The sequence below is a fragment of the Fringilla coelebs genome, assembly GCF_963513975.1.
Source record: "Fringilla coelebs genome assembly, chromosome: 15".
Classification (NCBI taxonomy): domain Eukaryota; kingdom Metazoa; phylum Chordata; class Aves; order Passeriformes; family Fringillidae; genus Fringilla; species Fringilla coelebs.
Window position 1 is genome coordinate 16,230,291 of NC_140041.1, and position 22,550 is coordinate 16,252,840.

The 22,550-nt window shown below is 51.5% G+C and overlaps 1 protein-coding gene across 1 annotated transcript; it reads right to left on the reverse strand.

Annotated features, from left to right (window-relative positions):
- Window positions 1-1,155: 1,155 nt before the first annotated feature.
- Window positions 1,156-7,141, reverse strand: MSX2 (msh homeobox 2). The gene is made up of 2 exons (XM_084215884.1): window positions 6,713-7,141; window positions 1,156-3,274 (listed from the first exon to the last, which is right to left on the reverse strand). Exons 1-2 carry the CDS (start codon window positions 7,071-7,073, stop codon window positions 2,850-2,852), a joined length of 786 nt encoding a protein of 261 aa, XP_084072010.1. The 5' UTR covers window positions 7,074-7,141; the 3' UTR covers window positions 1,156-2,849.
- Between the last annotated feature and the right edge of the window lie 15,409 nt (window positions 7,142-22,550).

Here is a 22,550-nt window from a genome sequence, read left to right on the forward strand (position 1 = left end):
GGCCGGGAAAGGGCAGGGCCGGGGGGACTTCGCCTTGCCCTGGATTTTGGGGGGTGATGCTTTGGGAAAAGGGAATCCGGGAAAGAAGCGGTTTTCCCCCCATTTTTATGCGGCGGTAAATTCTAATTTGAAGAGCCTGCGTGGAAGCTGGGCTGGGGGGGGGTGGTCCCCAGGAGTTTTCTGGCAGTGGGGAGAGGGGTGAGCAGGGCCAGCTCCGCGAGTCCCCGCGCTCCGCACGCCCGCCTGGCCAATGCCTCATTCCCCGACCCTTCCCTCCCGATCCGGGGGATGCTGAGGGGGCCGGGATGCGGCCGGGAGCCGGCGGGACGGGACAATGCCCGGAGCTCCAGTGGCGCTGCCGGGAGCGCTGTGCCTGCGGGAGCCGCACGGCCGGAGCGGGGAGAGCGCAGCCGGGGGAAGCCCCAGAGGGGCAAACAACCTGGGCAGGGGGCAAAGACGCCTGGTTAGGGGGCAAACACACCTGGGCAGGGGGCAAAGACGCCTGGTTAGGGGGCAAACACACCTGGGCAGGGGGCAAAGACGCCTGGTTAGGGGGCAAACACACCTGGGCAGGGGGCAAAGACGCCTGGTTAGGGGGCAAACACACCTGGGCAGGGGGCAAAGACGCCTGGTTTGTCCCCGGACCCCCTCCTAACCCCAACAGCCCTCCTGTGACATTGCCATGCCGTGGCACTCGGGTGTGCCAAGGTCCCCCTCGGCTCCTCTGATCCCCCTCGCCAGGGGAGGGTGGTCCAGCACCTGCTCTCCCAGCCTGGCCCCAAAACCGTGGGACAGCACAGCACCCCGGTGCCCTGAAATGCAGCTGGAGCACTGCAGGGCCCCGCCGGGTTTTGCCTGTCTCAAATTCCCCCCAAATCCTTCGGGAGTCGAGACCTGTCTCCCCCTAAAGCCCAGAGTGAGGTGGAGTCGAGGGGAGAGCCCCAGGGACAGGGAAAGGCACACGAGCTGAGAGTGATGGAAACATCAGCGGAGCACGGCGTTGTAAAGAACAGAGGCGCCTAAAAGAGGTCGTTAAAAACAAGGAAACCTCATAAAAGCTTTGGCTTTTGACTCCGAAATGTTGACTCGCAATTCACCTTCATGCGCTGCAAATTTGGCTTTAAATCAGATTGAGGAAGGGGAAATAATCATAAAGGCAACCCAAACATTCCTTTGAACTTGACCCAGCGGTGCAAAACACACACGGAGAGAAGGCACCTTTCAAAGGGCTCCAAACACTAACAGACCCACACGCGATTAAACATGTTTTTTCTTTTTTAATTTAATTCGAAATAAGAGATAAGAAATAATAAATCTTCAATAAAATATATAAAATTGTACAAGGCATCCCTTTCAAAGGGATTCTCCTATAATGGTAGATCAGGGGTGAGGGAAAGGGAGAGAGGAAGTTCATCTATAGTGGGTCCCAGGCAGCATCAATGCCTGGGTCAAAACAAACCAAAACCAGCAAAACCTCGTGGCTTTTTTTTTCTTTCATTTTTTTTTTCCTGATTTTTACTCTTTTTTTTTTTTTTTTGGTTTTTTTTTTGGTTTTTTTTGTTTCATTTCTTTCCTCCACAACAGCATGCTAAGAAAATAAATCCAGGAGAAGCTCTGACTTCAGTGCTCCACAGCCTTGGGAGTAACTTCCTCATAAAGTTTAGCAAGAGTAATACAAATAATACAAGAGTTACAAGGAGAAGCCTGGGGAAGCTGCTGCCAGAGCTCCCACGGGGACAGGCAGGTCACACAGTCTCTATCACCTCTGTCCTGCTCGTGGGGCTGATTGTGACACCCGGATCTCTCTTTAGAAGGGCTTAAGCACGAGTCACTTCTATTGGCATCCTCAGAATGGAAGAAAACTCACGGGGTTCTCCTCTTTAACACAGGCTGTGGCAAATACAAATAATAAAAACCCCGTAACATCCCCCAGAAGGATTCAACAATCCTTTATGGGATCAACCCACGTCTTTCTCCCCTCTCTCCAGCTTTTCCAAGAGCACTGCAGAGCCAAGATTACCTGGCTGCAGCCAAAAGTTTCTAAGCATGCCAATAGGAAGAGATAAAACCCAGCCTGCCTAAGAACCCTCCTTTGCTCTTCACCTCCCCTGCCAGTGCTTTACAAAGGCTGAAGCTATTTATACACAGAAAGGCACTACAGGAGCCACGCTGGGCAAAGCTGGGCTCTACGTTTAGGGGCCCTGCTGCTCATCTCCCCGAGGTCTGGGATGCAAAACTTTGCCCTCCCCCCAGAAATGCAGGAATTATTCTGGCTCTGAACTTCACTGAGACTCTACCGGCTCTAGTTTCTATTTACACGTCTCTAGCTACGGGCTCTGCTGTCTTCAAAAAAACAACCAAACAACAAAACTGCGATTAGACCTTTTTATTTCCCTCCCCCCTGCCCCCAGGTGAAGTGATGGTAACTTAGAGCATGGCTCGAGGGCACTCAGCCCTCTTATTTTAAACCCATCGGGCCCTGCCAGGAAGGTGTCAGGGAATTTCTGCCTCCGTATAATAAATTTGCCTTTTCACCCACTCTTTTTTAACCTAGTTTTACTTGCACTGGATAAAACCCCTACATTTACTCGCAAATAATTTTTTTTGTTGATTTTATGCTCTTTTTTTGGTTTTTTTTTTTTTTTTTTGCTTTGAGGAGCAGACTCTGAGTGCTCAGAGCACTCTCAGGAGACGCCCAACCCGTAGCAAACTCCCAGACAACTCAGGATGCCAGATAGAAGCGTGCAGAAGGAATGGCCAGTACTGGTTGGGGTTCTGCCTTCTCAGGGCTGGACAGGATCCACCAGGAAGTCTGTCTGTCTGTCTGAGGCTTTGTCTGTCGGATCTTCTTAGGATAAGTGGTACATGCTGTATCCAACGGGAGTGGCGTAGAGTCCAACGGGCGGGATGGGGAGCACAGGTCTGTGAAAAGGGTAGGATGTGCCGTACAGGGAGGCAGCCTGGATGGGGGAGTTGATGGGGAAAGGGAGGCTGAACCCCGAGGGCAACATGGGCTTGGCTGCCATTTTGAGCTTCTCCAGCTCGGCCTCCTGCAGTCTCTTGGCCTTGGCCCTCCGATTCTGGAACCAGATTTTGACCTGGGTCTCTGTGAGGTTGAGGGAGCTGGAGAACTCGGCCCTCTCGGCGATGGACAGGTACTGCTTCTGGCGGAACTTGCGCTCCAGAGCCAGCAGCTGGGAGGTGGTGAACGGGGTTCGGGGCTTCCTGTTGGTCTTGTGCTTCCTCAGGGTGCAGGCAGTGGGGCTCAGGTGTCCTGCAAGGAAGGGAGAGGGGTTAGCACAGCGGCAGGGACGCCCCGGAGCTCTGCTGGGTGTCCCAAGGCTCCCCTCCAAACGCGGCATCCTCTGCCAAGGGGCTCCGGAAACTTCTGCTGGCCAAACTTAAAGTTCGCAGCGCTCCAGCTGATGGAAGGGAAATTTTGCCTCAGCGGTTTCAAAAGGGACAGAGAATTTACAGGTCACTTCACAGGGGTCTAGAGCACACAAACCAACTGCCTGGGCTGCTGCACAGCTCCAGGAAAGCCCAAACACCACAAAAGCAGGAGATTCCCAAAAGGAGAGTGGGGCAAGAGGAGAGCCCAGCCCTGCTCCAGGATTTCCCCACCAAGCACAACAAGTAACAGCTGAAGAAGGTCTGACAGTTTTTGTGGTTTTGCTGACTGGACGCTTTTTCTTGCTATTTTTTTCCTTCCAAATCGAGTTTTTCCTCTGATTATTAATTTTGATTTTCAGTGGGTGTTTTCTGATTACCAACTAGTATAAAAACCCAACAAGCTCAAAAAAGAAAGCAAAGCTCTTTTAATTCCATATTCAGCTTTTATAACATCTGCCAATTAAAAAAATAAACCAAAACCCAGACAAAACTTCAGCATTTTGTAGCCAATAAAAGCCAGAAAATCCACCACATTTGCGCCTGCCTTAAACCCCAGCCAGGTTAGGCAATATTCCCGGGATGGCAGAGAGCTGATTTGCCTTTAGATTAATTTAGCACTTCACTAATAATTTTCCAATCTAAAGAATAACTAAAAAGCAGACAGCTGACTTCAAAAGCTCAGTAATTTGGCTGTGATTTGCCCACTGCCGAGGCACAGGACAAGTCACCCTGGCTGGACACAGAAGTGACACCAAGGCTGCTGAATTTGGTTGAGATTGTGGTGGTGTCTGCTTCAAGTGCTTGTCAGGATTTGCACTTTTGATTTTCTGTACTCATTTCACTTTTCTCTTTTATTTTTTAAAATAAACCAGACTAAGAAGCTGTTTAAGCACCTATCATGCAATTGGAAAAATCCCACGAGGGAATTGTTCTAAAGTTCAGAAAGGGGAGGGAGAAAATGCAGCAGAAAAAGTTAAACTTGTCTTTTTGCTCTTCCTCTAGAATGCAAAATACTGAAATACTGAAAACAAAAAGAAATAAAGCTCTTCTAGAAAACAACTTTTCAAACACTGGCCTGTGATCCCACCAGGGCATTTTAATAATTCAGGTGCTCACCGTGACAGCTGATTCACTTCTCAAACTGCACTAAATTCAAACTACAGCAACCCGGCCCTGACTCTCTGCCTCTCCCGGCGTTGTTCCACCCCAGTTTTAAACCCAACTCCTTTCTCTTCCCGAAGTGAAGCCCTCCCAGGGCTGGGACAGGGGTTTGGGGTGGCCGTGGCTCCCTGTCCCTGCGCCTTCCCCTGCCCTGGGCTGAGCCCGATCCTCCCCGGCTCGGCCGCGCACGGAACAGAGCGGCGCTTTTCCATGAAATCACGGGAATATTCCATGAAATCCCGGGAATATTCCACGAAATCCCGGGAATATTCCACGAAATCCCGGGAATATTCCATGAAATCCCGGGAAATATTCCCTCCAGGATACAGCCCGGCGTTCCCAGGCTCCTGCCCTCTCCACCCCCAAAGGGCTGCCAGGCTCTGGGAACAGCAGGGACCCGGAATTTCGTTTATCCCGTGCCAGTCCTCAAACTGATTTGTTTCCTCTCACTGATTTGTTTCGCTGGTCTTTTTCTCTCTTTATCCTCTTTTTCCTGGCCAATATCGGACAAAAAAAACCCCTTAATATGGAGGGGGTTCCTTCTCCGTGGTCCTCAAAATTCCAAGTTTTCCAGCTTTTCCCCCAGCTCATCCCACCCATAATATTGATATTAATAATAATAAATCGAGGGCTGTTTTAAATGTCAAAACTCTCTATGAACAGGCGGTTTTGGGAAATGAGGAAAGGGACGAGGCCGAAGGACCTTCCCCTCCCTGATCCTCAGTTTTCTCCCCAAATCCCTCTGAAGTCACGGGAAGTCCCAGCTACCGAAGTCCTACACAAAACTCTTTTGCCGATCCTGAGAACAAACAATTTTCAAAGAGAAAGAGGAGGAATTTCGAAGGGGAAAAAAATATAGAGGGAGATTATTAGGCCGTGTCTAAGTCTGGGGTTTTGGGCAGATTTACAGAAGGGGTCCAAGTAAGGGCACACACTTTTTTCCGTGTTTTTCCAGCACATTGAAGGGTACATGAAAATTAAAAACTGGAGCTACACAGGGAATGCCTTCCTCTTGCTCTCTCCCAGCACGATAAAAATCAAATTAATTCGGGGTTATCATAAAAGAAAGGAAGTGGATGAACGCCAAATCGAAATTATTGTTTAAAAAAAAATTATAAGGAAAGCTGCAACAATACTAAACTTTCCTCTCGCAATATTAGATTGAGGACTAAATTCCCTGAGACAGTTCACGCCTGTAAGATCTCTAACTTAAATAAAGCAGAGTATTTAATTTCCACCAGGAAAGCCTGGGATGCACGGAGGAGAGCAGATAAACCCAGTGCAGGTGAGCGGCCGCGGCGGGGCAGGAAGCCTGGCACGGCCGGGATGCTCCTTCCCATTCTCTGAAGGATGTTCGGGGGCTTTTACTTCCTAAAAAGCAATTTTTCCCCTCCGTTTATTTTATAGGGGATCGCCCCGAAAGCGAAGGGCGGCTCGGACTGCCGGGGGGTTTCGGTTGTGACCCTGTCACCGCCGCACCGAGCGTCCCTAAGGCGGGGACGGCGTCGGGAGGGATCGGGAGGGGGGGACAAAGGCGTCAGGAGCAGTTCGGGGAACTTGGACAGGCTCCGGAGCCAGGGATGGAGGGGCAGAGCCCGCGCCGGGAGCCAGCTCAAGGCTGGAAGGGACAATTCCCGACTTGGAGAGATGGCAGCGCACCGCGGATGCGAGAAAGGCGCAGGGGGAAATCGCAGCTGCTGTCGCAACGGGAGAACATAAACGGACCAAGTGGCTGCCAGGGGGCCGCGAGTCGGGGCAGGAGCTGGTCCCTGGTGATTCCTGACCTTTCTAAGGCTTTGAAAGCGGTCTGTGTTCATATACATCCGTGTAGTCGTGTATGGAAACATTTAACTCTTTAAATACATAATCATATCAATATATAATAATAAATATCTAACATATAGGTAACATATGGGAATATGACACACATATGAATACCTATAAAAGCACAGCGGAATCCCAGAATATTTTAGGTTGGAAAGGACCTTAAAATCATCTCCTTCCATCAGCAGCGACACCTTCCCCTAGACCAGCTCGCTCAGGGCCCCATCCAGCCGGGCCTCGAGCCCTCGGACGGGAACACAGGATATAAACCCCCGGATCTACGTGCAGGTATCTCCGTGCTCCAGCGCATCCCGCCCGCCCCCGGAGCACTCACTTGGCGGCGGGGAATATCTCCCGGCCTCCGAAGGGATCCAGGACGAGCCGTCCTCCGAGTTCTCCGACTTGACCGAGGCGGTGTCGAAGGTTTTTGTAAGCGCCCCGGGCGGGCTGTGCGCGTCCCGGGAGCCGTGGCCCGCCAGCAGCAGGTTCCTGGAGGTGCCCACGGCCGCCCCGTCGGCGCTGCCGCCGGCCGCGGGCAGCGGCGGCTCCTTGGGGGGCGGCTTCTTGTCGGACATGAGCGCTTCCACGCTGAACGGCAGGCTCGACACCTTCACTTTGTGGTGCTCCTCGGCGCCGGCCGCCGCGCCCTCCTCGTCCGAGGAGAAGACGTCCTTGGCCTTGTGCGGGGAAGCCATGGCGGTGCGCGGAGCTGGCGCTGCCCGGCGAGTGCGGCGAGCGGGCCCGGCCGCCCCCCTTTTCCCCCTCTGGGGCTCCCCGCCGCTGTCCTCCTTGGCCGAGCGGGGGAGCCGCCCCGCCGCCCAATCAGCGCCCGCCGTGCCGCCTGACGTAGCGCACGGCCGCCTGCCATTGGCTGAGCGCGCCGAGGGGGGCGGGCCCGGCCGGCGCCGCTCGCGGGGAGTTCCCGGGCCGCCCCCCCCCCCCCCCCCCGCTCCCGGTCCCAATTAATGACACGGGGTTAATGACACGGGCGGCCCGCCGAGGAGCCGTGCAGGGCTGTAATCACAGCAAAGCCAGGGGAAAAAAAATAAAAAACCCGCCGCGGTAATTAAGGCTGATGATGAGGCGAAGAGGGAACTTCAGAGGAACGCGGCTCTGCCCCCCCCTCCCCGCCCCTCGCCGCCGGCTCGGCTCATCCCGGGGCACCCCGGGCTCATCGCGGCACCCCCGGGCTCATCCCGGCTCGTCCTGGTCCCCCCGACCCTCCCGGAGCGGGGTCTGTCCGCCCCTTCCCTCCATCTCCCCAAAAACGAGTCCCTTTCCCGGAGGAGCGGGATCTGGAGATGCGGGATGCGGGATGCAGGATTCGGGATTCGCGATTCGGGATGAAGCAGACCCCCGGAGAAACGCGCGCCGCTGTTTTTTTCATCCAATCTTTTTTTTCTTGTTTGCGTTTCCACGGCAGCAGGACCCAAGTCGGGCAAAACCACTCTGCCGAGGTTAGATCTGTAATTATTATTATTTTTTTTTTCTTCAGCGTCAATTATACACGTGATGAAAAGATGAACTTTAATAAATTAGGGGCACGCAGCCCTTAATTAAAAGTCATATCAAACCAGTACTATGAAAGCGATTCTCTCACTTTTTGACTTCCTACCAGTGGTATGAATAAAGAGTGTCCTTTAAAAAGCTTTTATAATTACAGCGCGGATAAAAGCGAATACATATTGTTCTTTTCATAATTATTTTAATATTGCGCCGGGCGTCATTTCATGCTGTGCCCGCAACTTTCTCAGGTGTTTAGTTTGTTTGTTTTTGTTGGTTTTGTTTTCTTTTGTTTTTAACGTCCAGGGAGCGCACGGTTGGGAGCTGTTTTGGTGTTTTATTTATAAGTGAGGGCCATTTTTAGAGTCACTAAAAAACACTGAGAAGACGATAGGCACAACTCCTGTCCCCAACCCCCGAGTTCAGGGTGCAGCTCGAAGCTGCTCGGTCCTGCACGGCTGCAGGGCTCTGACCACGAACGTTCGGATATATCCCTTCCATAAAACACGGAGGGTTTAACCAGCTCATCTTTTCCTCGATTTGAACTCCTGATTTCCCTGCCAGCTCATGGAGAATTCTTGGAAGTCCGCAGCCCTGCAAATCGCGAGTTCCCAGCTCGAGGATGGAGTGTCAGGAGCGCCCCGTGCTGCGGGCACTGCTCTGTCCCAAAGCCAAGGGGATTCAAAGGATGCAGAATGACTTATCCCCGTTCTTTTCTGTACATATTAGACAAACATCTCTTCTTGAGGGCCCAGGGGTGCTCCCGACCCCTTAGGGCCCTGCTCATCCCTCCCCACTGCTCAGCACCGAGCACCGAGCGGGCCCAGCCCTGATAAGATCGCGCCCGGTGCCAGCGAGAGCAAATTGGGAGCGGGGCAGGGGATCGCCGTGTGGGAAGGAGCGTGGGAGGACGTGTACGAGAAGCCGTGTTACAAAACCCCACTCATCAGCGGCACTAATAGCAGGGTTTGCACACTCATTGCTGATTGCTGGCGGTGTTACTGCACACCTCGATGGGTTAAGGATTAAAGATCTGCCAAGAGAAGCGATGCTTTCCTCTGCCTCGCTCCAGCCGGCCTGGCTGCAGCATTTCAGCCGGCAGAGCCCCGATCCGGGAGGGGCCTGAAAATATTTTCATCCTCATCCGAGGATGGAAATAATGCCATCTACTGATGTGTCTCCAGCTGCTCTTGCTACCCCCAGTTTGCCACTTGTCCTTCCCCACAGAATCCACCTCTTTGCTGGGAAACACTCACAGAGGCAGCAGCCGGGCAGCCCCGGCCTTGCAAAGCTCAGCTGCTACAGCGGGGTTGAGTTTGTCCCTCTTCTCCCCCCTCCTTTCCCTTCCTTTCCCTTCTCCATGCTTCCTGCACCGTGACAAGTAAATGAGAATTGATGGACACGCAGGAACAATGCCGGTGTGTCGGGGACAATGCAGCGCCCGTGGAAAGCCATTGTGGGGCTGCTGAAAACGCCGCAGATAATTGCACCGCCGATGCCCGCTGGAAGGGCGCCTGGGGAACCGCAGCTCGGGGTCACGGTGACACCGAGCACGTCCCTTGGGTGCGGGTTCTCTCCCCAGCTGTGGCCCGGGTGTGCCAGCTCCGTCCCCGTGGGCTTGGAGAGGCTCCTGAGCGCTGCCATCCCTTGGGAGGCCGGAGGGGAAAAGGGACCAAGGGACACGCTGTGAGCACAGGCTGGCTCATCCAGCCTGGTCTGGATGAATTTTAGGCGCCACAGGGGCGCCTGGGATAGCAAAGCATGGCAGGGTTTGCTCATGGTGTTTTCCCCCTTCAGCCTCAGTCCATCGCGAAATTGGAGCATTTTCTGTCTAAAGTCTGAATTTAGAGATTTCTCTTCTCTCTCACCCCTCCCCTCCTTCATCCTCCTGCTGTCAGTGAAACATCAGAGGCTGAAGCTCCACACGGTACCGAATGTCCGCACGGAAATCTCGCCCAGACGGGGCTCGGAGAGGGAAATTTCAAGGAATTAAAGCTTTGCCCCCTATCCAGGATCCCAGAGCGGCCGCCCAGTCTCAGACTAGCAGGGAATTCTCCCAGCCCGAGGAAACCACGGGAGTCCGGAGGCTTTCCCCAGCTCCGGGCTCCCCTTTGTGTCCCGGGGGCGGGGGTCCCGGGGCTCGGCGGGACCGGGCCGGTTCTGGGGGCGGCCCCTGGTCTTCGCGGGGCACGGCCGGGTGGCAGGGATGCCCGGAAAGCCCCCAGCCCCCGCGGCCCTCTGCCTCTCCCCCGCCCTCCCGCAGCATCAGCCCCGTGAGCCGGGGCGGGCTCTGGGCGCCCCGGTCCTGGGGCTCTCAGCTGGAGCGGGGCGGGGAGGGAGGGAGCGCAGGGGGAAGAGAGACGCTGCAGACAAACTGAGGCTGTTTTGCAGGCGCCAGGAGCGGGGAGATGAAAGGGAAGCTCCTGGGGGAAGTGGCTGTGCAGTTTGACCGGCTCCAGCAGCAGCAGCAGCGGCAGCAGCGACGGCCCGTCCCGGCCAGCTCCGCCTCCCCCTCCGCCTCCCCCTCTGCCTCCCCCGGGCTCCAGGCTGCCCCTGAGCCCACCTCCGCCTCGCTTTTCCCAGCCTGGAGGCGGAGGGAGGTGTCGGGCGGGCTCTGCCTCAGCATCCTCGCTCCTGGATCCATCGAGCCGGGAGCAGCATCCCCGCCAAGGAATTGCGCAGCTGGGACAGCCGGGGATGCTGCGTTTGGGGAGGGGGCTGTCCCACACCCCCTCCCTGCCCCCGTCGGTGTAAATCAGGAGGGAACTCACTGGGACCATTGCACGAACGATGTCCCGTGTCCCCAGTCCCCGTAAAGCACCGGCCCCTGTCCCTCACGGACACCTCGGGAGGACAAACCGCCCGTGGGCAGTGGGGAGAGAGTTTATTCTACGGCAGGGAAAACCTCATGAGCATTTCCCCTCCTTTTATGATGGATTTGGTTAAAAATCCGTTTTCTAGAGGCAGGAAGGTTTTGTTTTAACGACCCGCCACGGGGCTGGCGTGTGGACATCCTTCAGGGAAGGAAGATCAGGCTCCCGATTTGACCGGGAAAAGAAAGGCAGGGAAATGGAATCAGAGTGTGCATCAAGTGTAAGTTTTGCCCCGAAAGGAGGTGTACACCGAGGGAATGTTTGATGTGTCAGAGGCCGGGAGATTATGGTTTCATCGCCTTGCCCCAGATGAGACCCGGAGCCAAGAGAAAGGCGTTGCATTAGCAGTAATACGCGTTTATCTCCAGACGCTAGAAAGGAATTAAAGCGAGCTGAACATCAGAGCTTCCGAGGGATCAGGGCTGGTTCCCGACGCCTCGATCTAGATCCACCTCTGATTCCCGAAGCCGTTTTGGCTGCCAGCTCTCGGCTGCGGAGCCAGCTCGGAGCGGTGTGCGAGGGGACCCTCCCGAGCATCCTCCGGGGGGACGCGTCCCGCGCAGGGCCGGGGGCTCCGTCCCGGCTCCCGGGGAAGGTGGAAGCGATGGAGCCGAGCCGCACCGAGCGCAATCACGCGTTGTAATTGTCCCCTGTGTCACCCGACAATGGTCCCAGTGACCGCTCCGGTGCCATCCGCTCCTTGGGACGGCGAGCGCACAGCGAACCGCGCTGGTTGCACAACGCCGGCGTCTCCTGTCGCACCCGCCCAGGGTTGTGCTCCTCTCCCTCTCTCTGCGCAGGTATTTGATTTACCAGCAGATATTTGTTCTGCTTGGCAAGAGGCAGGGGATAGCTGGGAGAGATCAGATGTCTCCCTGCTCAAAGCAATTAACAGTTTTGCCCTTAAGGATTGAAAACAATTTTTTTTTTTCCCCAAGGTAATGACTTTTTAAATAGACACGAGGGGAAGGTTCGAGGGAGGAAAGCGCTGGTAGAGAGGTTAAATTTACACGCAGAGAACTCGCGGTCAAGAGGACCCTTGGAGACGGGGATTTCGGAGGTGATGGCTGATAAGAAGTGCGGGATTTTGGGGCTGCCCTGCGAGCCCGGACCCCGGAGGGTCCCGCTGTGCCCCGGAGGGGCCGGACCCTGCCCCGCTCAAAGCTGCTCCCCCCAAAGCGCAGGATCGGGCCCAGCTAAGAGAACCCCCGGGCACCTGCTGGAGCCGCCGCAGGACCCCCCAAATCCACCACTGGAAAAGATGTGGGCAAAATACTGCAGGGTTTAACCCCGGTGCCACCGTCCCGCCCCGTCCCCCACACCCCGAGGGCAGAGGGACAAACCCCCGAGACTCCCCAGAGAGGGAGAACGTCAGGGATGACATTTATTTATTTATTTATTTATTTATTTATTTTTACGAGGCAGAGAAAGGGAAAAAAATACGATCCACGTCTTTAAAACTTCCTTTTTTCCCCCCTCTCCCCCGGACTCTGTCTGTCTGTTTGCAAACGGTTTCCATCGAACTTATTGCGGTGATTCCTAATAATCGCGCACACCTCCCTGCCTGTCTGGGCGATGAATAAACCAACATGATTCACCTCGGCCAGGGAAATAATGCGTGCAGAGTGAGAGACTCGAAGCTCCTGCTCTGGCTTAGATTGGAGCACCCGGTTATTCCCAGAGTGTCCCCACACTCCTGCACAAACAAGCGGCCAGACTTATTTTCACGGGCGCGTTTTATTTTTATTTATCAATTTTCAGATAGATTCGTTTTCGGTGTTTCTCCCGCTGCCTTCCTTCAGTCTTGGAAATGCGGAGGGAATGAGGGAAACGCACGGAACTGTCCCGTGCCCAAAGGCAGCTCCTATAAAAATCCTGTTATTTATGCAGCACATTCGCGGTGTGGAGATGTGTCCAACGCTGGATGCAATTCCACAATTCCAGTTCTCTTCTGTCAGTTATTTTTTCCTATTCAGCTTTTTATTTTCCTAATCTATCCCGAGCCCCCGAATGATGGCAGCTTCGCGTCTGCCGTTTGTCTCCCGTCATTTCCCATCCCTTTTTTATTATCCCGGGCGCTGTAATAAACCGATCAATAAACAGCTTTTGAGTTACAGGCTCAGACTTGGTACAAATTGATTGTGAGGGTGCCAGACCCTGTGAGATCAGCCGGCTGATTTCTTTATTTCTCCAACTCCATTTCTTCAAAGAAAATTTAATTTTTCGTATTTTTTTCTTCTGAAAAAAAAAATTGTTGACATGAGATTGAGGAATTTAATGATTTTTACGCGATGGAACGAAGACGGGAGCGATTCTGCAGCCGTTCGGGGCTCGGCTGAGCTCTGCCCGCCGGGAGATGCTCTGGCCGGGATGCGGTGCTCGGAGCTCCAGGCAGGGACACCCAGCGCTGCCTCCCGCATCCCCGGCCGGCAGAGCTGGCCGTGAGCTCGGGGCTGGCTGCTGCCAAAGCCGCGGGGATCCCCGCAGGAATCTGCAGAGAGCGAAAATCCTCAGCCCAAACGTGATTTTTCCATCCCTCCCTGCACCCTCACCCACGGCGTGGAGCGTGAGTGGGGAGCACATTCCACCCCGGATTCCAGCCAGCCCTCCAAGGTTACAGGGATTTTTTTTCCCCTTTTATTTAATTACATTCAGGGTTCTTCGAGGGCGTTCGCAATTCCTCTGACTGCATTTCGAGCTGATATTAGCCCAGGAGTGAACGCCATCGGCGTCCCCGCCACGGTCCGCAGGGATGGGGAATTTATTTGGATGCTCCCAATTCCTCTGTCGATTGTGTGGGTTCCAAGTCGTTTCAAGCAGGGCACCAATTTTTATTTGTGTGGATAAATGTATTTGCATGGAGAGCTAAAACAAGCAGAATAAATCATACTTTAGAACGTAACAGATGGTGGAAAGATGCTCGTTTAGAAAATGATGAAATTAAATCCATGTGGCTTTTTAAACAGATTTATTTAGCACAGACTCTCAGAAATCAGAGAGGAGAAGAATCTCCAACTCCTCCATCCCTGTTAATAAAACTTTCCATCTTTCTACACATGTAAGGTGGTTAGAAATATCCAACACTGCCTTGTTTCCATAATTTCCCCCTGGAAAATAACCCTCATTCTAAGAATTACCTTTGCCTATGCACTAACAAAACACATTTCAAGCAACTTCATTTGTAGTCTCTAAGACATAAAAAAATTTAAAAGTCTGCAACTCCGAGGTGGCTGCTTGCAGAGATTTTGGGGAATAAGCACTTCAGGAAAGGTTTTTCTGTGGTCTGTTATAAGGGATTTTGTGCTATGTTAAAGATTGACTTTTATTAAAAATCCGCATTTTCCTCTAACTGCCCAACCCGGATTAATTCCACTGAAGTGCTCCTTGGACAGTAGCTCCCCACTGCTTGGCATCTGCAAAAATCTTGGTTATTCTATAGACAAATCAAATTGGTTTTTCACTGCTTATTTTCGTGGGTTTTTTTTTTTTTTTTTTTTTTTTTTTTTTTTTTTTTTTGAAAGTGCTGCTAACAAGACCACGATGCCCAGTGATGCTTTTGGGATTTAAGGTTGGTTCATAGTCGGACCCTGATCATGCCAGTGGCTTAACTTTGGTCAACTTCCCAATTTTGCTGCGGAATAATTCAGGATGGAATCATCTCAGTGTCCCTTCCCGAGGGCAGTGACAACGCTGAAGAAACTTGGGAGACAGAGATTTGTACCGAGCAAAGAGGTTTTTGCGATGTCAGGGTGTTTGACCGTGATAATGGCGAGCTCTGGATATTTAAGGTTCAGTTAATAGAGGTTTTATTTCATTTGATTTACTCCAGATGGTTCTCAGCCACAACACAGGGGCTGAGACAGCAACCAGAGCTCCGGCGTGCAGGAGGCTCCGAGGAATGAATTTTGATTTGGCCCACAGCAGATAAGAGCCCAGGCAGGGCTTGGATCTGCAGCAGTTTGGATTCCAGAGCCCCGCTCCGCGCAGGGGGAGCGGGAGAGAGCTCGGGAGGTGCCTGCTGCTCCTTACAGCACAGTGAGAGCCAAGAAAATCATCTGAAAATTACGTTAGCAGTGTAGTGCGGAGGGATAACTCTGCAGCTGAAGCAATCGGGGAAGCTGGGTCAGCCCCGGTGTGCAGTGCCAGCAGCGGCTCCGCTTCTCCATCGCCGCTGGGGCAGGGCCAGCAGAGCCAACCCCGCCGTGACCCAACTCCAATTACACCCGGCCTAATCAGCCCAGGCTCTAATATGGCAACAAAGGCTTTGCACGATCCTAAATCCCCACTAGACCTACTGGGGCATGACCAGTACCACCTAAACCCACAAAACACAGCGCAGATAAAGCACCCTTTGTTCCTTCTGCTCTTCCATTTGGGCTTTAAAGAATTCATTTTTGTCCATGTGTAAACCCATAATTCACAAGTAGAAATTCTTAGTTTATTCGGGCAGATTTTGATTTTTTTTGGGGGGTAATGTTTCAAAGTTTTAGGTAAAGATTAAGTATGTCTATGATTATGGGAAAAGAGGGAAAATTCTTTGTCATGAACATCTACCTGTTAATAACAAAGGAGAAAGTGGCAGGAGCCCTCGGAGGGAGTTGCAAATGGCACCATTAGAGGAGTTATTGGTGTGGTAGAATTCAAAGAGGATCATGCAAAAGGCAGATTAAACTCAATAAATATGAAAGTTCCGAAGCCTTCTGGGAAACACAAGCAGCTTTTCTCCCTAGCAACTGTTTCTTGCAAGTGTAACATTATTGTTAGTGATTATCCACTTGCTTTTCTTTCCTGGCAGAAAAGCCAGCATGCAAAATCCCATTTCTCCCTGTGCGTATTTGTGTTCTGCAGCTCGCTTCGCAGCGAAATGCAAAGTGCTCTGTCTTTCAAGTCGCTGGATGCCAAGAAAAGCTGCTTCTGCAGAATGCAAACAGCAGCGAGCAAATCCCGGGGCATCGCTGTCCTGGAGTCACCTCCGCATTCCCACCGGGCCGGGATGCAGCGCAGGACGTCCCGGCGGGGATGGAGGAGGGTCCCGAGCGAGCCAAAGGCTCCTTCCCAGCCTCGCATTTGGGAGCAAACCCAGTTCGTGGTGAGCACTGGGAGCCCTCGTGGGTAATGCTTGTCTCAAGCATCCTCTGCTGCCCTTCCCTCGGCGCTGGAGGTGTTGGGGACGCTCTGCGGCTGTCGCACAGCCTGGTCCTGGGGCAGAGCTGCTCCCTCAGCCTGGCACCTGCTCCGGGGCCGGCCAGGGCACCAGGAGGGTGGCACGGGGTGAGGAGCAGCACCTCCAGCTCCCCCAGAAGCCAGGGCCAGGGCAGCAGAGGATGAACAGGGTGAGGAGCAGCACCTCCAGCTCCCCCAGAGCCGGGCAGGGCACCAGGAGGGTGCCACGGGGTGAGGAGCAGCACCTCCAGCTCCCACAGCAGCCAGGGCCAGGGCACCAGGAGGGTGGCACAGGTGAGGAGCAGCACCTCCAGCTCCCCCAGCAGCCAGGGCCAGGGCAGCAGAGGATGCACAGGGTTTGGAGCAGCACCTCCAGCTCCCCCAGCACCCATGGCCAGGACAGCAGGGGGGTGCCATGGGGTGAGGAGCAGCACCTCCAGCTCCCCCAGCAGCCAGGGCCAGGCCGGCTCCCCTCTCACCTCCGGTGCCCCCACCCGGGCTTTAAACCCCGCCTGCAGCCCTGGGCTGGGCTCAGCAGACGCTGGAGCCGTGCCCAGGTGAGAGGGGAGAGGTTGGGAGCTTCCATCTCACCCAGCTCCGGCTCCCGGGGGAGCAGCTCCTGCTTGTCTGCTCCGTGCTGCAGCTCGGGCTGAGCCGGGACTTTCACTCGAGGGCTGCTCTGACAGCGTGGGGAGCAAGAAGGTCTTTCCAAGAGCCAATTCCACCTCTTCCCCCTCCAAGAGTTTCCCTTCATGCCTTCCCTGGCCCTGTGAGAGGTGCAGGATGTCCTCTCGTGGGGCAGAGGGTGGCACTGGCAGACCCCACAGACGTGAGGGAGCAGCAGCATTTCCCAACCACCGCAGATTCTGTGTCTCTGTCAGAAAGGCAAACCGACTCTTGTCTCGCCTTTTATTTATTTATGATTTTTTAGGCAAAGCTTTCCAACAGGAGAAACATCCAGCGCTGGATTTGAGAGAGTCAGACTCTCCTTTATCTGTGTATTCTCCTGCTCTGTGCAGTCTTTAGGGAGAAGCATAAATACTGAGTAATTTTATTGACTGTCTCTTCTAGGGGCTTGTTCAGGCCAAATTTTATAAAACAAACAAACAGCACTTAAAAAAATAAAATCATCAGAATGTACAAAAGTATAAACAGAGGGATATTAAGTTTTCCAATTAAAAGAAAGATATAATTAAAATCCCAACCACCACCTCCCAGATTTTGTGGTGCCAGGAATGAAAAAAAGTATAAATGCAAACGACAGTGAGTTTTTCACTTCCACAGTTCAAGTGAAATGACTGTCTTGGTACAAGAAAAAAAAAAAGGGAAAAAAGAGCGATGATGGAAATTCTGTTTTATTGAGTGCAGGTGTTCGTAATGTTGCAAGAGAAAATGTTTTTGGTTTTTGGGTTGTTGTTTTCCACTGAACTTTCTGTACTGTTAAAACTGAGATCTGAAAACAATCCAACCTGCGATTAAATGGGAAAAACATACCTGTGTTTAAAGAGGAACACTGGAAGCTGATAAGAACTTTTTCAGCCCAAAAATTCACTCCGGGTATCCAGAGTTTTGTTTGTTGGGAGCGATGTCTTTAAAACAATTTGCTGCGCTCTGAAAATATGTGTTACAATGTGTTTTATGACCCACGTTGGAGGCAGCTGATGATTTAAAAGACGGGTAATGCCAGGGTTTCTTTGGTTACCTCCAAACAATCTCTCTTTATATTCTCCCAATTACATCTCCATCAAACAGCGGCAGAGGAACCCCTGAGATCTGATCCCAGGCACATTTTTAATTTTTAAGCGTGCGTGCACATCTCTCTGCGCTCAGGTATTTCCAGCAACCGAGATCTCCGATCACTCCTGACACGGCACAGCCTTAAATTAAAAGCAGGTTAACACAATGACAAGAGAATAAAAAGATTTTCCTCTCCCCTTAGCGCCACAACCAGCGGCTGGAACAGGCACGAAGCTGCGGATCCCTGACTCCCATTCGATGGGATGACTTTGGGATCGCAGCTCCCGCATCCAAAACCGGCTCTGTCCAAGCCGGCTCTGTCCAAGCCGGCTGCAATTTGCATTTTCGGTCCGAGGAAATGCAATATCCAGCGGAATCTCCATTTCCATTGGAGCTGGGCTCGGTCCGCGCTCGGAGCCCGCAGGATGCTCCGCGGGGCTCGCAGGAGCTGCAGCAGATGGGGGAAATTCCTGGCTGCAATCGCAGCAAAATTCCCCCAAAGGGGAGAGAAAGGGCCGGCCCCGAAATGCAGTCACTGGGAACTCTGCTTTCATCCCTGGCGTTTGTTCTGCCGCGTTTGACAAGGCACGCATTCGAAAATAAATGGGTTAATCACCTGCCTAATGGCTTTGGAGGCAACGCCAAGAGGATCCTCCTGGCGAGCTGGAATAAACATCTTCATCTGCAGCGGAGCAGCCCGGCATCGGGAGCCAGGGCTGCACCTTTCAATTCTGCAGAAGCTGAAAACAAATTTTCCTTTTGCATTTTGCATTTTTTAAAAACAGAATCTGTTAGTGTCCCTATATCCGTTCACTTCACTGACTTTATTCAGCTTAAAAATTAGGATTTTTCATAATTTTATATTTATTTTTTTACTTTATATTTATTTTTTACCAATTTATATGTATTTTTCTCACTTTGTATCTTTCTCACTTTGTATTAATATTTATTATAGTCATAGACATGGAATCAGACGCACAATTCAGCAAGCACTGCACTTCTTTAAAACTTTTTATTTTTAAAATGTCAAACTTTCAATCACATTCCCAAACATATTTTTATTCAAAACTGAGACTAAAATATATTAGAAAATAAAAAACCCCCAATATATATTAAAAAAGGAAAAATTGAAAATACCCACAAAACAACCTGATATTTTGATGCTGGGGAAAATAAAGGGGGATTATTAAAAACAAATATTTCATTTTTTTTGAAATTTCCCAATATCTCAGCGCAGTTTTTTTCTCAAAAATCTGTTGCACCTTGTGCTGACTGACAGGGCACAACTTCTGGAAACATCTTAATTGCAGCTCTGCAGGTTTGGTAGCTTATCACAACCACTTAAATCCTCACTGTAAGACAAATACAGAGTAACACGATCCCCAGCCTTACACCCTCAAACCATAAAGTAAACTTGTTTTTCCATGAAGCAATTAGAAGGCTGCATTTAGACATAGCCTTAAAATAAACAACAGGAGCATATCTGAAAACACGATTGGATGTTGTAACTTGTGGGCTCAGGGAATGGCAGTTCACAGGGACTGGAACAGCAGGGAAATATGGATCAAGATGTGCAGGGAGCACACAGGGGGTTCAGGCTGGATGGAGCAGGAATTTCCATTCCAACCCTGGTTTTGCACAAAGATTCCCCTTCTGTGGTTTGCAAAGAAAGGGGTAAATGCCAGGAGAACTCCCCAATATCTCCCATGCTTCAGGGATTTATTTGCTTTTTCCTAGACCATCTTGAGGTTTTATTTTATGTTAATTAATTCTTTAATTAAAAAAAAAAAAACCCTCCTGATGTCGTATATATGTTCTAAAGCAGGCAGCTCTGGGTGGTTTTCTGTTTAATGCTGAGTTTTGCCTGATTTACACCAGGGTAAATTTGACAGCCACACAAAATCCCTGCCCCAAACATCCCTGGGACCTGGCATTTGTGGCTGGGTCATTCCTGCTTTGCCAAAAATCCTGTCCCAGCTGCTGCTGGATAAGGGAGCCCATCCCAGAGCCCCCTGCATCAAGGAAGCACGAGCCACTTGTATTTTCCAGGATGGATTTGGGGTCCAGCCCTCTCCAGGTGTCCCCACTGCAGCTGTGGGAGTGGGGTGTGGATCCCAACCTGAGCACCAGAGCAGGAATAAACCCCTGCCATACTCAGAGCTGCTGCCCAGGCTCTGCAAAAACCCCAAAACCTCAAACTTTCTGCCTCTCTCACATCTCCTGCTCTCTCTCCTTCCATCCCCTCATTCCCGTTCAAAGAAACAAACACAAAGGGGGGGGGAAATCTGCCTCAAAATTCAAAGATAAGCTTCAAACAGGCCAAGAATCTCAGCCCATTTATTATCCCTCTGCAGCCAGTGATGCAGCACTTCCACCCCCTGAAACCACTGGTTTTTTCTCTCTTATTTGTCTTTTTTTTCAGGAGTTTTCAGATGCCAGTGTAACCACAGTTTTCCTGTCAGAACGGCTGCACTGAAACATCTTTCAGTGGATCCAGTGTGCTCTGTACTCTCTGCAGCTCAGAACACAGCCATAAAAAATTGCTCAAGGCTGAATCTTGGCATATTAAGTGTCATCACAGAGGTAATTGCTTTTCTTTAAACACCTAGAAAAACAAAAACCCAACATCTGAAGTTGCCAAAAGGCTCTCATGTCCAAACACCTACACTTCCACAGAAGGGTTTCTTGGCTTTTCCTCCAGTCTTTCTTTGCAGTTTTGGTTTTTTTTTTTTTTTTTTTTCCCTCTCAGCTGCTTTTGCAATTGAGTGTAAGCATCAGAAAACAAGCGAGATTATTAACCCACAAAAATGTGTCCAGTTAACAAAATGTTAGGAAACACAATGTCTAGGACGACGTGTCCTTATTACACCCTCTTCCAACACAACAGCCTCTGCACTCTTGGAGGAATGAGTAACACATGGCACTGGGGTTTGAAAATGGCTCTTTTAATAATCCATTGTCAGCTCTGACAGCACAAATGCTCCAATTCAGTTTATTGCTTGGTCCTTCAAACTTTGCTGTAAATTCAGATTTATACATATTAAATGGATTTTTGGGAGAAGATTGTTGTCTCTCTTTCAGAAATCTGCAAAAATTGGGGTATGGTTCAGTTCAGAAAACTGCTCTGGGTTCCTACATCTGACAAAACTTTCTCTGGCACAATCAGCTTATTCTGAGAGATCTTAATATTTGATTTGGAAATGATAAAACAACATTAATTCAAGGAGCTGCTTTGCCTATTTGGATCTTCACAAGCTGGAACCAGAGGATTGTGAATGAATAAAACCCCCTGACTAACAAAACAGTAAATAAGCACTAACCACACCAAATATTTTCCTAGTCTGCATTCCCAGTGTGAATTCCACCACTTTTCACAGCCTTTTGGTTATGGTTCCAGCCTTTTCAGTTCCCCACCCCAGAGCCCAGCCAGCCTTTTCCCAAACTGTTGTTGTGGCGAGCTCTGAGCAGCTGAATGACTCCACTGTCCCCCAGCCTGCAGGAATCCATCACGTTCTGCCTCATTTTGCGTGGCTGTCACTTCTCCAGGCAGTTTGGGGAGCGCTGCTGTGCGGCTGATCTTTCATTTCAGAGCATCCCAGGCTGGCCCTGCTGCTCCTGTCCAGGCTGTGCAGTGGCTCTGCAGTTGCTCAGGGGGTTTTGTCGGTGTTTCATCCCATCCTACTGACAGATATACGGCCAAGTTTTAATTAATTTTTCTTTTTGGTACGTAAGAGTTGCTGAGCTGAGGGATGTGATGGCAGGACGTAAAGTGGGGCTCTGTCCAGAGCTCTTAGCTCTGAGTTTGAGTGTGAAGTTGGGGTGCTTTCTGCAAAGAATGGCACAGCTAGCTGTCAGCTCCTTCTGCTGAGGGACTCAGAGCTCCTTGCCCCAGCTCCTGGTGGCTCCTGCTTCCCCCTGATTTTTCCTAGGACCTCCTCCAAGTGTCAGAGATCCCTTCAGACCCCTCCTAATGCAGCCTGGGCCTCTCCAGCTTCGCTCTTGCCACACTCCCCGTGGCTGTTTGTCTTTTGCAGTGTTGGGGAGCCGGAGTGGTGGCTCAGGAATGAACACCACATCAAAAAGGTGCACATGAAACCAATACAGCTCTTTCCAAGAACGCTGCACGCCTGAATCCAGCCCCAAACAGTCATCCCAATTAACATGCATATTCCAGCATTTCCCATAACTAAGTCAGAACGTCTTGGGCTGTCAGCACTTCAGGAAATTTCATCACCTCACTGTCCACTTCTTTCTGCAACTCATTAAAAACCCCAACACATTAAATCTCGCTGCTCTGCAGCTCTGACATGAGAACAATCCCCGGGTTTGTCTTTCCTTTCCTCTGGGGGCTGCAGGGTTCCGCCTGCTCCTTGGCAGCTCTCAGGCAAGAAGATACTTTCTCCCCATCCCAAACTGGTGATCTGTGTTCTGTGGAGCAGCCTCATATAAAATAATCTGAAAAAAAACCCCCAACCCACCAAAAGCCTCTCAGTCCCCAAAGGAATAATCCCCATCCAAATACATTTGTTTACCATGACCTACACTGGATTTTGTGACGAAATATCCACGGTTTGTGCACCCATCTGGCCTGGTCCCAAGATTACCCCAGAGCCAAGCTGGGCCCGTGGCACAGAGAAATCAATGTACAGATCTCTCTGCTGGGGCATTTCCTGCATGGGACAGAGGTGGGTGAGCTCTGCACAGGAGAAGCCTCTGAGAGGGGCTGGGAGGGACAGGGACAAGGACAAATCCTGCTGCCTTTGAGGAAACAATCGGGGATTTCAGATCCCTCTCAAGCAGATAGGTGGGTGGGAAGGAAATTTCCTTTTTGTGGTTAATGCTCTGAACTCTCCCACAGGAAATATGGGGGGATTTTTAAGCCCCAGCGTTGCCTTT

Coding starts and splice junctions, on each gene's coding strand:
- MSX2 (XM_084215884.1), bottom strand. CDS start 7,073: ATGGCTTCCCCGCACAAGGCCAAGGACGTCTTCTCCTCGGACGAGGAG. Junction 3,275..6,712: donor GAGATATTCCCCGCCGCCAA/GTGAGTGCTCCG, acceptor CCTTCCTTGCAG/GACACCTGAGCCCCACTGCC.